The 14,647-nt window shown below is 47.0% G+C and overlaps 1 protein-coding gene and 1 pseudogene across 1 annotated transcript in view; one reads left to right on the top strand and one right to left on the bottom strand.

Moving 5' to 3' along the window:
- Positions 1-1,479: 1,479 nt before the first annotated feature.
- Positions 1,480-14,647, bottom strand: part of LOC144177860 (uncharacterized) — a 55,176-nt gene continuing 42,008 nt past the window's right edge. Inside the window, exons 8-9 of the mRNA XM_077705440.1 lie at positions 13,451-13,567; positions 1,480-2,767 (exon numbers count right to left, since the gene is read on the bottom strand). Of these exons, the coding sequence (XP_077561566.1) occupies positions 2,624-2,767; positions 13,451-13,567 (261 nt within the window). The 3' untranslated portion in view covers positions 1,480-2,623. The remainder of the gene's footprint in view (positions 2,768-13,450; positions 13,568-14,647) is intronic.
- Positions 11,079-11,486, top strand: LOC144177891 (ras-related protein Rab-1A pseudogene; annotated as a pseudogene).

Raw genomic sequence — 14,647 nt, forward strand, 5'->3', positions numbered from 1 at the left:
GTCCCTTGAGAATTACGTACCTTGGTTCGCTAGGATTCCGCGAGTCGCGCTCTCTCGTTGAAACCGAGAAGGGCTCTCGCTATTGGTAACTCGAAGCTCTTTATGGCTACGCGAAAGGATAATGCGGGATTTCAGTGCGCGCAGAATACTCTCTCTACGCAACGGACTGCTCAAGCGCTAAAAAGCAGGTTGGAGAGGAGTTATGAGGGAGAGATTGGCTGGGTGTATTACTGACGTAGCTGCACTGTCGGGTATTCCGACACTAGTATGTAGGAACGGTACGTAGGAGGGAACACAACAGACGTGTAAACACCAGCTACGTATTACTGCTTCGCTGGTGTTACATTGGCGAAGGCGTACCCGTACAAAGCTCCGTAGCCTCCGTCATGTAGTTGTAGCGTGGTAGACGAGCGGCGAGCACGAGTATTGCCTCAGTGTCGACGTCAAAGAGCCGAGAGCCAAATTTCACTGTTTAATGCATGGCGATACGAGAGTAGCATTGATGCAGAAACAGCAGCGCGCTGGTGTGCTCAGGCAGAGCAAGCCTTTTGCGGGGGGACTTTATGCACCAAGTGCCCCAGCGTTTCACAGCCTTCCAGCGTGTTACGGACGTCCCGAATGAAGTACAAGCTAGAACGCCCCCCTCCGGTATCCCGAAAGCCGGCGCACGTTGTATCAGAGAGGGGTGCTAGAAGGATTCTCAACGGCGGCGTCCACTCGCAAAGGCGGGTTGGAACACGCCTCTGCTACAACCAGCTTGTTTTTGATTTTGCAACCTCGCCGGGCGCGAGTCTTCGCAGAGGGTCCGGGCTACAAACACGCTCCGGCTTCTAGAACCGTATCGAGGATGGCGGCCTTTACTGCCACACACAAGAACGTCACCATAATGCCCTAAATGTTGATTACGCGCGCACAGAGTAGCGATGCACCTAGCCGTAACCCTGGTTCGGCAAGGTGTGCATGGACGCATTTTGTTTCTCCTCTCGCCAGCACCGCGCCACGGTTCGTGCATGCTCGTTTGGGCATCGCTTCTGGGCATGCTGTCATTCGGAAGGTGTTTCACGCGATCCCACGGAGTTCTAAGGCTTTCTCGCAACGCCTGGAATATTTATCGCCTCACAAGGCACAATAGGCTTGTGCCACCAAAACTGGGACGAAAGCCTGTGCAAATCTGAGCCACTGAACACCACAGCTTAGTACCTGTAGAAATGCTCGGATAAAGGCTTCTTGAATTGAGCCAATATTTACTGGCCACAGCAGGTTTTCTTGCACCGTGCTTCTAATAATGGGAAAAAAGGAGAAGCCGTGGCACGACACTGCTACTATTTCCCTTGATTCGGATAAAAAAACGTAAAACGTTTTTTCAGAGCTACATTTATTGAAAAGCGAAGCAGCAGTACGTCAAACGTTTTATTTTATTGTAAGCAATGTTCAGCCTCTTTTTAACTAAGGCATATTATTGACTTGCAAAAGGTCGGGGCTGACGAAAAGCAAGTACTCAACTCATGGGCTAACAAAAGAAGCAGCTCAGTGTCCTTGGATAATCGGCATTCACGTGTAGTAGACAACAAAACAATTGCACTCTCACAAGTAGAAAACCAATTGCACATCAAACAGGAATTGAGAAAGGGTCGTTCAAACATCAAACGAGTATGGCAGTTTCAGGAAATGTTTGCACACCTGACAGCAAACAAAGGCAGTGCACCCTCAGCTGAAATCAGGTAGCCTGGACGCACTGTATAAAAAACAGTTACATTTATTGATGCCTGCAAGGTATACATAGAAATAAAGTTGCCATGTATAGGCCAATGCACACAGAGGACAAATGCCATCTTGGCGGCAACAGATAGAAATGAAGGTTGAGGGCAGGGCAGGCAGCGAAAGCTATAGCTGTTGGATGGAACCACCCTCTTCGCTATTCAGCGGATACTTTGTCATCATCATCATCATCGTATTGTCACGTGGATATTTATCAAGCAGCGATCCCCTGCTTGATAAATATCCACGTGACAATAAATATGAAGACTGTAGGGCAAAGGCCTCTCCCTTTAATCTCCAATTACCCAGGTCCTGTGCTGACTGCGACAAATTTATCCCCGCAAACTTCTTGATCTCATCGGCCCATCTAACGTTCTGTCGCCTTCGGCCATGCTTGCCTTCTCTAGGGATCCACTCTGTTACCCTTAAGGACGAACGGTTATCTTGCCTTCGCATTACATGCCCTGCCCACGTCCATTCCTTCTTCTTAATTTCTTCTAATATGTCCTTAACACGGGTTTGTTCCCTGACCCACTCCGCTGTCTTCTTGTCCGTTAATGTTACACCTATCATCTTCCGCTCCATTGCCCGCTGAGTAAGTGAATAAGTTATTTTATTGTTTTACACGCGCAAATGGTTTCATCTGCAAGCAATCATACGAACACAATCACATTTTCTTTCAAACTTCTTGAAAGAGTGACGACTATTTCATTCTACCTTCATGTTCTAGGTTTCAGCGACGCCGATTAAAAATTTTGCCACTAAGCGAGAGCGCAACCAGAAGCTTTAGGCTTAAGTGTGGAACTCAAATTTTTCAAGAATCGAAAAAAAGTCGTGACGGCATGGTCAATCACAGCCGTGTAATTCAGTATGCGTTCAGGCCGTCTCTGATGGCTTGGAGTACCTCGAAGGGCTTCAGGCACATGTTCTCTCTCAGGATTGTGAGGTGCACATTGAAGACCAGCCAGGAGAATCTGTTCCGGACGCCGATGTTCTTGATGTAGTTGGCCTGCATGCACGAAGAAAGGCCTTTGTTCCACTTTGGCACAAATACACGTTAAGAAAGTGGGCGATAAACACAGAGGGGATGGGTTCACTCAAACAAGTGCAATACCAGACATAAACCTATCCTCTAAATAGGGAAGTGCTGATGACTTATCAGTGTTTATGTTGGACATATGGAGGGAGAGAAACACAATCACGTTCCTCAAGAATAGTAGTGGTCGGGTGGGTTGAGGAAGAAGCTGGTGGTTCGATACTTAAGGAGGCAGAGGGTGGCACGTCGATGTAAACTGGGTGCTCCTCCCCCATTTTGAATAGTGCCAGAAGCAGCCGTTGTTCAAATGCCAGGTACTCATTTTCTGTCACGAGTAACGAGTGTGATCCCACGACCCGTAGGTTGTCTCCTTACGATTCCACGTCTCAGCTCATAAAGGCGGGAAACGTCACGGTAACGCCTCCCTACATAACTACGCATGGCGGAAAAAAAAAACTTCACTATACCTTCCCACACAATATATTAAAGACCCATTAACAATCCAAACAATTACCCGGTTCTAACATACTTTAGTTTCGGCTCTACGCTATCCCCCGTGGATTCCTATAGGTAAATAGGATAAACATAACACCCGACCTTAATTGGACACCCCACATAATAAATATCTGCAACGAAGCAAATAACGTTCTTGGCTACCTCAGACAAAACTTAAGCGGTAACCACACGCACGCGTTTGCGCGCTCGATTCCACGTGCTCCCGCGCCCGTGCGCTACATCGCGACGGCCGGAGACTGGGCGCGAGGCTAAGCGCGTCGCTCGCGTTCTCGAAGATGTCATGGCCAGATATTTCGCGCGCTCTTCTGCGCGCCTACCGGCCGGCACCAATCACAGCCGCCACTCGACGCGCTTGCGTTTCCCTGGCCGGGCGGGCTGCGGAGCCCGCGGGTGAATCCGCCGGTGGCCGCAGCCGGCAACGTCGCTGCCGCAAAGTTCCCGTCTCCTCGTTGTGATAAGTCGGCGTAGTTGGTTCGTTGGCCGCAAAGATTTATTGGGTGCATGCGCTTCCTTCGTGTCGCACCAGCAAAATACGCCATTGGCGAATAACAACGGACGCGAACAAACTTCGTCGCCCATCAGCCGGAGGCAAACATGGCTTTCCGCCGTCGTGTGTGCCTAGCGACGCGGCGATGCTGTTGTGTTTTAGTCCGAAGCTGGCTTTAAAGGTAATGTTGCTCTGCTGTAAGACGAAAAGCCGACGTTTGTGTGTGTTACGATGACAGGGTAGCAGTGTTGGGCGCTGTACGGTTGGGCCATATCGACAAGGCGGTCCCGTGAAGCGCGGGGCAGGCTCGCGCGCCTCCGTCGCCTCCGTGTGGGTGCGTGCCCTCGTCCTCGTCAAGCGCTTGGGCGCGTAGACACAAGAACGCGTGTGGAATCCTGCGCGCGGGCGCGTGCCTGTGGTTAGCGCTTTACGCCTTGCCCCTCCTCCTGTAAAACGGTTAGCTTACCTAACGTTAGTACGCCCGAAACTCGAATACGCTTGCGCCGTCCGGGACCCGCACCAATCTAATAATTTTATCTAAAATATTGGAATCTATTCAGAATAGGGCAGCAAAGTTTATTCACTCTGAATATTCACATCACTCAAGTGTCACTATTCTGAAAAACCAAGCCCAACTTCAGAACCTGGAATTGCGACGCAAGGCCGCTAGACTAACCCTTTTTCACGAGTTCTTTCCCTCACTGTCTGACGCATCCAGTATCATGCCCGCACATCGAGTCTCTTCTCGAACTAGCCACCACAACACCGTTTATCCTGCGCATGCCCGCATAACTGCCCACCTTCGCTCGTTTTTGTTCAAACAGCAAATAATTGGAATGATCTTCCACCCGACGTCGTGCACCACTCAAGCCCCATTCTGTTCAAAAGTTCCCACATCGAAAGAAATCTCTACTACAGCCCAGCCCTCATGTAACACCCCGTACTGGGCTATTTGAGGAAAAACAACTAACTAACTAACTAACTAACTAAATAAATAAATAAATAAATAAATAAATAAATAAATAAATAAATAAAAACATCAAAATTTTTTTGAATTCAGAACTGCGGGAAATGTGCCCCAAAGCCTACACTAAACGTGCACGCAACCTTCTCTGAAAGTGAGTCCAATCTTCAAACATTCAAATAACAAATCGCAAACGAAGAATGAACGCATGCGACGATTTTTCTCGCACTAAGTAAGCACATCTACGAACGATCAGATGTAGGCGGTGCATCGTTTATGAGTTAAGGTATACTATTGTACTCCTTCATGATTTATGCATATGCTGCCTTAACTAGAACCGTTCCTTTTTTTCAGTTTTCAAGTAACCGTTATGAGGCACTAAAGGCCCGTTTTTGCGCAGGTGCTGTATGTCCAGAGATCTTATCAGGGCTTTTGGGACGACCTAGTGGTCTATAAGGGAAGGCATTAGTCTTTTGACAGGCTGCCATTAGTAAAGCGTAAGGTGTAATTGACATGTAATCGTTATTCACATTTTATACATTGCTGCCATGCTTTTGACATTCATTGCTTTACTTAAGTTCTGGCATGATTCCTGTTGACAGCTTAGCCATTGATGAAAACCTTTAATCTTTATGCATGAATATATCGAGGCTGACTGACTGACTGACCTGACTTTACCTGACCTGGCGTGTGATCCGACTCAGCTTACTTGACCTGACTTGCTGAACTGGCTGTTTTGACTTGACCTCGCCTGACGTATCTTGACTTGAGATGGCATGACCTGACCAGAATTTACCTCACTGACTTGACCTGACTTGGCTTGAAACCCTCATTTCCACCTTACTCATTACTACCAATCAGTAATCAATCATTAACATGCAATACCCATTCATCACTTATACAAAGCAGCCGTACTTTTGACATTTCTTGGTTGACTTCTATTTGGGCATCATTCGTGCTGACGGCGAGGTCATTCGAGATGGACCTTATAATCTATACCGAGTAATAGATCTGGACTCACTGAGTGACCTGACCTACTGACCGATTTGGCTGAACTGACTTGACTTGACTATACCGGAGTTGGCTTAACCTGACAGAACCTGACCTTTCCGAGCTGACTTACCTGACCTTGCCTGACGTAACCTGCCCTGGCCTGACTGACTGGACCTCACTGACCTGACTTGACCTTACTGACTTCACCTGACTGGTTTGGCTTGAATTCAACTCACTGGACTGGTTGGCTGACTGACTGCCTGATGCCTCGTAGCTCATTCAAACTTGCTGGGCCTAGAGACTCCAAATTTCGAGAACACATTTGCATCACGACGTTAGTGCATAATGAGGGGTAATTATCTAAAATTCCGCCCTGATTGGAGGAAAATGCGTACATTAAATAGTAATCGCACATTGGTGACTATCTGGTTCGCACATTGAGATATCGGAGTTGTTTTAAGAGCGAAGCTGTTTAGGAAATCGTGATTTTTTGTGTCCGCAGTTAAAAATACTAGGAAATCGCTGAGCGCACACACGTGAGCGCGGCCTCTCCGCGACCGCCCTGCAGTTAACAAAACCGAAAAAATGCCTAGCGCTCGTGTGTGCGCGTCTCGCAACGACCCCTCAGAGTCCTCTGCGCACGTTTGTCGACCAAGCATACCCACTTAGGGAGATGGGCCAAGATTGCGGATACCGCCGGGCAGTTTAAAAGCCAAGAAAATGCCCAGCTCTTTTAAATGCAGAGCATTTCAGTAACTCACAATGTCACCCGCACAATGTTGACGTCCGTAGTCCGAACCATCGTTGTCCCTACTATATAAAAAAAAATACTATCCGGCGCCCGGTTTCGATCCCTCGACCCTGCGGGCGGAACGTACATGGTGCTTGGTGCTTGGTACATGTACATGGTGCTCTACCCACTGCGCCACAAAGCCGACACAGAATGGGACGCTACGAACGCGCCTTATATCGTTGACTCATTCAAATTACTGCTGACGGGCGCTCTCTCGTCAGCAGTTGCCACATGTGCAACAACATTAACGTAACGCAAACTACTTAACGTCGTGCGCCGCCGGAAATGCTCTGCATTTGATCGTGCCCCTCGCGAGGGGGATGTTTCACTGCGTCTTCTCTCGGTCGCGGGACCCGTGGCGCCATCTGGTGGAGGCGGGGCACAACTCGTAGCACTTTGAAAAGATGTGGCGCCAGCCAGCTGTGTGTGGGCGTGCCGCACTTTTAGAAATGGCGAGTGCATTGGCTGTCCACAGAGCAAAGCATTCGTGCAAGTAAGCCGTTGCAGTCAGTCAGTCTTGGCTTTGATTTTCTTTTTTTTTTCAAATTTGAGAAATAGACCTAATTTTGTGTGTGTGCCTCTCGTCGAACGCCCAGCGTCCCGGCGCATGTTTGTCAAGCCAGCATACCTACTCAGGAGTTGGCCGAGATTCGAAAAAAAAAGAACTCCAGCGTTCGCCGTAATAGTGGCAACCCTTGGTCGGAACCAGAAAGACACGTTACTGGGTGATGCCCAATGATTATCACTTCCAAAAAATGAATGACGCTCACACTTATAGTGGCAACGATGGAGTAAAGGCGTGCTGCGGCAGCGAAGAAGAAGCAAATCGGCTGCAATCGTGGACTTAAACCTTCGTTATGGCAGTGAAGGTTGCGTAAAGCTTCGCTGTCATCTTGTGAGCTGCTTTAATTTTTTTTGCTGATATTCGTGGCGAGTAAAACATTTCCAGAAAGTACCTTCGAGGATTCAGCCTAACGAACCCATAGGGTGCGAATTTGGATTTCGTAGAATATTGTGTCGTTTTGCAGATTATACCATGTATGTTTAAATAATTAATATATTGAATTGATTTTAACTGATAAATATTACTCAAACAAATACACAAATCTTTGAAAAAAAATTTCGCCTAAAGACGCCGCTGAGAGGGCGAGCACGATTCTTGGAATAAAACGTGCAGAGAAATCAAAAGGCGTAAAAGGCAATTTTATCGCAAAAGGAGAATATGAAGACGACAAAGGTATCTTCGTAGTGCTGGAGTGAGCGGCATCATGTAAATATATTGCCTGCAATTGAGCCATAGTTCCTGACGTTTATTCCAGCAGCCATGTGAGGTATATGCCTGGTCAAGTTGGCCTTGTTAATCTCCATCGTGTGTCTCCAGCTCCACACCTTATCTGCCTTGAAGCTGCTGTGGAGGCTACGTTGGTCGTATCGGGCTGCCCCATCTCCACGGCGCGCCGAAAAAGCCCATCAATGTCACCTGCCGGTACTCCCCCGCTTGGGACAGGACGATCAAGACGAGACGAGAGCAGCCCAGACCATAAACACGTAGCCGTGACCTCCCGGCTTTTCTTACGGCGTTGCTTCAAGGGCTTCAACAAGTTTTCTCGGCTATTGCACGAATCGCTATTCTGCGGCCAGGGTTCACGCAAATCATCTTCAAACCATGGCGGCAAGGACCTCATCGCTTTTATATTGCCCTTCAACGTTACTGTGCCCGTCCGCGGACTGGGCTTCTACAGGGACGGTCACCTTCAAGCGAGGTTGTATGCAACGATAAGGAACAAGTCCTCGGTGGTGCACTGCGCTATGATAAACTGGCTCCCATCAACACGATTAGGCGAATGGCGCATACTCCCAAAGTTCTTGCAATCATGCCCGCCCATAAAAAAACCTCGTTTATATATATATATATATATATATATATATATATATATATAAATATATATATATATATATATATATATATATATATATATATATATATATACATATATATATATATATATATATATATATATATATATATATATATACACATTTATATATATATATATATATATATATATATATATATATATATACACACGACAACATATGCAACAACATTAACGTAACGCAAACTACTTAGTCGTGCGCCCCCGGAAATGCTCTGCATTTGATCGTGCCCCTCGCGAGGGGGATCTTTCTTCCATCAGGAAAACGGCTACCGCCAACGGGAATCGAACCCGCGTCCTCGGGCACAGCAGCGCAACGCCTTACCCCCTTTTTCTGCCGCAAATTATGCCCACACAAATGCCCAGGAAGAACAACTCGAGAATTTTGTCCCAACAAAGTTGTGGAAGTCTGAGTGAGATTTCTCAAATTATAGCTCTAACGAAGTAAAACATGACTGAGTTTTGATATCAATCTTACACGAAATGCTGGGACTGAAGGGCTGAATTAAGCCTATTTTTTTACAACAGCCCTAAGGTAACGAACACAGTTGCCGTGTATCCAGTTGCTTCGTCTAAAATATCGTAGAAAAGACGAACACAATTGCCGGGTATCCAATTGCTTCGTCTAAAATATGGCAGAAAAGACGAACACAATTGCCGCGTATCCATTTGCATCGTCTAAAATATCGTAGAAAAGATGAGGCTTTCATCCGTGCCTGCAACGCGACTATATACAGCTCCTCTATCACTCTCCCACCTCTCATGTTCTTCTGCACGTATGTTCTCGCTCTCCCATCTTTTATGAAAGAAAAAACGAGTTTGTAACTTGATATTCAGTTTCTTCACATCAATATCAGGGGGGGGGGGGACCTCGTGGTGGTTCTGTAACCACACGCGTGTGATTATTTCTTACAAATAACTACCTCTTTTTATTAACTCGCCTACCCTTCACGCTCAACCCCTGAAAATTGGGAACTCACATAAAGAGTTACATTTTCCCGCGTTCGCTGAGCTCGAACGCCATCTTTTGCGACAGCGTCCGGCGTTGTTTGTAACCGCAAGCCTCTACAGGAACCAATGTTATTTGCTGTGAAACTGCGAGGGATAGGTGTCCATAAAACGTAATTTCCCATGGGTTTTTAGTCGTTGCAGCACACCAGTGTCGTAGTATTTTTTTACGGGGTAGTCCTAAAGCAACATCGGATCGTACTATGTACGATTTGTTGCTGCGTAGTTCGGGAGACACCCGCGGTACGGAGCCACCATCCTGAGGCGCGCTGGGTATATGACTCTTGCTTTTTACGATTTCAGAGGTGAGGCATATTTACAGAGAATACACAATGAAGACGGGTCCCTTCCGTCTGTCCTGCCCGTCTTTATTGTGTATTCTCTGTAAATATGCAACAGCTATGGAATCGTAAAAAGCAAGAGCCATATACCCAGCGCGCATCAGGACGGTGGCTCCGTACCGCGGGTGTCTCCCGAACTACGCAGCAACATTGCATCAGTGCAACAGTGCAGCAGTGCCAGTCGCGGCGTTCCTCTGGTGTTTACTTTGTAAATCTGCTCAATCTTTATGCGAATACTCTGAGCCAACACGCCGAGAAGCTGCAGGTTTTATTATTATTTGTTACGTTGCGGCATCCATATGACCGATTCTGGATATGGCGTACAGGGAGAACTATGCTACACTTTCCGAAGTTCCATTACTTTGGTGATGTTTTGGGAGATAACGAAGCTATGAAATCTCGCATTATCGGGGCGCCATTAGCGATAGGTGTATAAGGCTATACGATTTTCAACCTGGCTAAGAAGGGCCTTTGGTTTAATAACAACATGTATGTTCGAGCTAGTTGTACCTCTACATCCTCAACACCTTTAGGCGCAAACAAAATTTTTACAAAGTACGTGAACGCCAGGAGCAAGTGCTAACTTCCAACGGAAGTTTGGTTTCAAAGGGACATATCTGGAGTTTCTTCCGAATGATCCGAATTCACCGAAAGGTAATTTGAGAAAAAGCGAACATTTGTTTCCGGACCTAAAGGCAACGCTGTCAAGGCTATATGGGTTATGCTTTACAGGACAGGTGGGGGAAATTGATGGCTAGAAGTAATTAAAAATTGTGCGTTGAATTTGACAAATCTGGAGTGATATGTTTGGATTTGGTTTGTATTGAATTGAAAATTAAATTTCAATCGCCATTCTTAAGTGAACTTTATTTAAGCTGACTTTCAGAATGTTACTATGTAGTTTTGACTGAGCAGGCATTAAAAATATATGCAACACCAGTTCGAGAACAGTAGAACTATTGCAAGACTCGGTCACTGGGCTTGGAGGACGCGTTTATGAACGACGCAGCCTTGCCGGGAAGCCGTTGCAAAAAGCGAAGCTGGTGAAGGTGCGACGATGATAGATGAAGACGGTGTAGTGCTCGACTGTGTCATACTGATGATGAGTTGCTAGGTGCGATTGACCACTACAGTAACAGTTATATAGCAACGATGAAGCCTGTGCTCACACTATTCCCCCCCCAATCCCCGGCGGAAGCGGTAAAGAGACGAGGGGCGCCGATAAAATGGCTTTAGGCGCGAGACATGGGTAATTTCACTTCCGCGGCGCCGACGATCGGACGTGGGGCGAGTAGGAGCCACCAGATAGTTCACTGGAGAGGTGTGCGCCAGAACGCTGTAAGGACCGATGAAACGTGGAAGGAGCTTTCCATCATCGTAGCCTACGACGTCACAGACCAGGAGTCCTTCAACAACGTGAAGCAGTGACTGCAGAAGATTGACCGCTACGCCTGCGAGAACGTCAACAAGCTCTTGGTGGCCAACAAGAGTGACCTGACGACAAAGAAGGTCGTTGACTACACAACGGCAAAGGAGTTTGCGGACCAGCTGGGCATTCCGTTCCTGGAGACGAGCGCGAAGAACGCCACCAACATGGAGCACGCCTTCGTAACGATGACGCCTGTGCTCACACTATACATGATGAGTAGGTGAATCCTTTAGGCAGCACAAGCAGCTCTTTTCGAATTCCTCCGCAGGAAAAATTGGTGGGCACACCTGAAGACACTCACGGAGTAAGCGAGGCCTTCGTGGCCTTACCATGAATTTCCAAAACGCCTCACCAGAAGGCTTCTCATACCTGCTAAACCTGAAGGAAGTGGCTCGTACCTACAGAAGGGTACGAGATTGCCAGGGTTCGTAAGAGGCGGCTATATAAGAACTAAAACAGTAAATATTGGAGTAAAACAAACAAAACAAGCAAATTTGTTCGGTTGGGAAGGGGAAGGCGACATTAAATGATGAAATCACATCTCACTTTTGTTTCATTCACTTCTGTCCACTTTGCGCTCGACCACTGGGAGCAGATATTTCGCCGATATCTTAATTTCGGTCTGAATTCATAATAAGGTGGCTCAGAAAAGAAAAAAAAAGAAAAAAATTCTGAGAACGCCTCTCTCCAGCCCCCCCGCCCCCCCCACCCCCCCCCCCCCAAAAAAAAAATGCTCCAATTTACGCTGTGAAGGTGGTTGGATAGCAAAGCTTTAAGCGACACCCACAACATCTGCATGCCTATGTGAGGTAACTTGAATTCACGCACGTGGCTCTAAAAAGAGTGAAACCAGAGATTCTGCTAGGCGTTTCGTTGAATTCGTGGGGGCGGCGCCCCGACCGCAGCAGCAGCGTCGGCCACGGTCGGGCTACAACGGCGGCCGCCGCCGGTGTATCCCGGCCGTGAGTCGAGAGAAATAAAACGAAGAGGAGCGTCTTTTGAAGGATGAGACAGCGGGAGCTAGCCGTCCCGATACGCTAGCTTGGGCCTACACCACCCAGCCCTCCCCTGCCACCGCATCCGCCGCGTTGGGAGTTTGTTGTCCCGCACCCCACGAAAGAACCGTTGGCTGGTAGAGCTAGGAAGCTTTGCTTTCAAACCGAGTAAATATTCACGCCAAACGCAAACTCCCTTTGGCCAAATGGATTTGGTTAATTTTGATCCGTGCCACAGCAGGACCTGGCTCATTTTCGATACGAAATACGGCATGTATATAAGTATGCAGGGCGTTAGGTCACCTATACTCGGTTACAACTCAAGAACGGCACCACTTCATGTAGTGCATCACTCCGCCAAAGCGCCGGACCCGTGACGTCAGTGCGCGCGCGTTTTGAAAGGGGTGTGCTATGAATGCGTGATATCGTCTGCTATGTCTCACGCAGTTTGTTTGTCATCACTGGAGTAGTTTATAAGCATATTAAGTCCAAAAAACGCCGCGTGACATTGTGAGTTACTAAAATGCTATGCATTTAAAATCACGGAAACGGTTCACGCCATGTTCAAAATATTCCCAGTAACGCCCTACTTGCGCCGCACGGAGAAACATCCGGCTACGGTGATAAGGCACAGCGGCAACATCTGGTGCCGTTCTTAAGTTGTCACCGAGTGTATCTTCTTGCAAGCTCTTTTCTATGGGAAAGTTGCCGGAGTTTTTCTTGTCACTGCAGCTTTATCTGACTTAGTTTAGGTTTGTGGTTTTGGCTCATTTCGAGAAAAAAACGCCTTAAACGCCTAGGTTAAAGCGACACACCTAACCAAGGATGAAACCATTTAGCTGCTCAGCGTACAGGCGCGCATTCGTTCCTCATCCTCCTAATACATGCACGCCCCTAGGAAACCAGCGGTTTCGGAGTGAAAATTTCATAGGTGATGCTGACGCAATGTTTGCTCTCCTGCTCAATTTCTGAATTTCGCGCGGAAAAGAAAATCTATTTGAAAGTTAGTTCCTCAACCTGTCCTGCCCGCCCTTCGCGCAATTAATTTTGTGCGCCTAAAGGCATTAACTTTGCGTTTAACCACGTCCACCACCGAGAACCAACCCCTTTCAGAAATACATCGGTGGCTGGTGAAACTCAGCTAAGGCGGGTACTCCCAGGAAAAAGGCAACTACTATAAAAGGTTAACAAACCTTGTCGGTCACACTTGTCTTAATGTCGCCAATATAGACGTGCTCCTTGTCGCCGTCTACGACGAAGCCAACTCTTCCAAAAGCCAGGTCCTTATAGCGATTGTTGTTGTCACATAACTGGAACAAGAATGGGCGTGGACTGTTAAGGCGTGTTGGGCTCATAGAGCTACATTATTCAATGATCATCAGAGTTTTGCCCCGCCTTGTATTCATCGAAACACCACCGCGCCGTTATCAATCACATATTTAGGATTATCACAGCGGCCATGAAACCGATATGCTTACTAGAGAACAAACTTAAAAGCTCGGGCATCTCGCGTCTCCAAACTGAATTCTGTGGGGCGGATTCTCCTATCGCGTAGCTCCAGCAACTCATGTGTCAGAAGGGAATATTCGGAAAACAGCCGCAGTTCAACACCATGTTTGGCACAGGAGGTAATATCATTTACGTAAATTAAGAACGCTCGTGGTCCCAGGACACTACCCTGGGGAACACCGGAGTTGACGGGAAGAGAATTGGAGTAGGTCCCGCTTATATCAACAAACTGTGTGCGAGAAGATAGATACGATGTTATCCATTTCACAATGGTCGAGGGAAAAGCAAGCACGTTAAGTTTATGAATTAATTTGGGGTGGGTTATTTTATTAAATGCCTTGCTGAAAGCAAAGAAGATAACGTCAGTTTGACCGGATTTATCTAGGACTGAGGAGAGAAAATGTATACAAGAAATTAATAGGGTTGCAGTGAATAGACCTTTACGACAACCGTGCTTCAATGGTTGCGGTCGTCTAGAAAATTAATCATATAGTTAGACATTATGTTCTCTAGAAGTTTACAACAAGTGCTTGTAAGTGATATTGATCTGCAGTTAGACCAAAAAGTGTTATTTCCTTTTTTAAGCACGGGAATACTCGAGCAATGCTCCAGTCAAAGTGAACAACGCCTTAGGATGACGATAAGCGAAAGATCACTACAAGGAAACGGGAAATGGATTCGGCGGAAGGTTGTGAAAAATCATCAAAGCTATCCGAGGGGCTAATTGGTGTATTGACATGATGTAATAAAAATGCGCAAGTAAGGACGGGACAAGCGAAGGAAGACAACACACAGCGCAAACTAACAAAATGGGTTTGTTTCCGCGCGCTTATATACTCCATCAATCGGCACGTGGGAACAAAAAAAACAACAACAAAGTA

This window comes from Haemaphysalis longicornis, unplaced genomic scaffold (assembly GCF_048455015.1).
Source record: "Haemaphysalis longicornis isolate Haplotype H1 unplaced genomic scaffold, Haemaphysalis longicornis Haplotype H1 scaffold_33, whole genome shotgun sequence".
In the NCBI taxonomy this organism is placed as follows: domain Eukaryota; kingdom Metazoa; phylum Arthropoda; class Arachnida; order Ixodida; family Ixodidae; genus Haemaphysalis; species Haemaphysalis longicornis.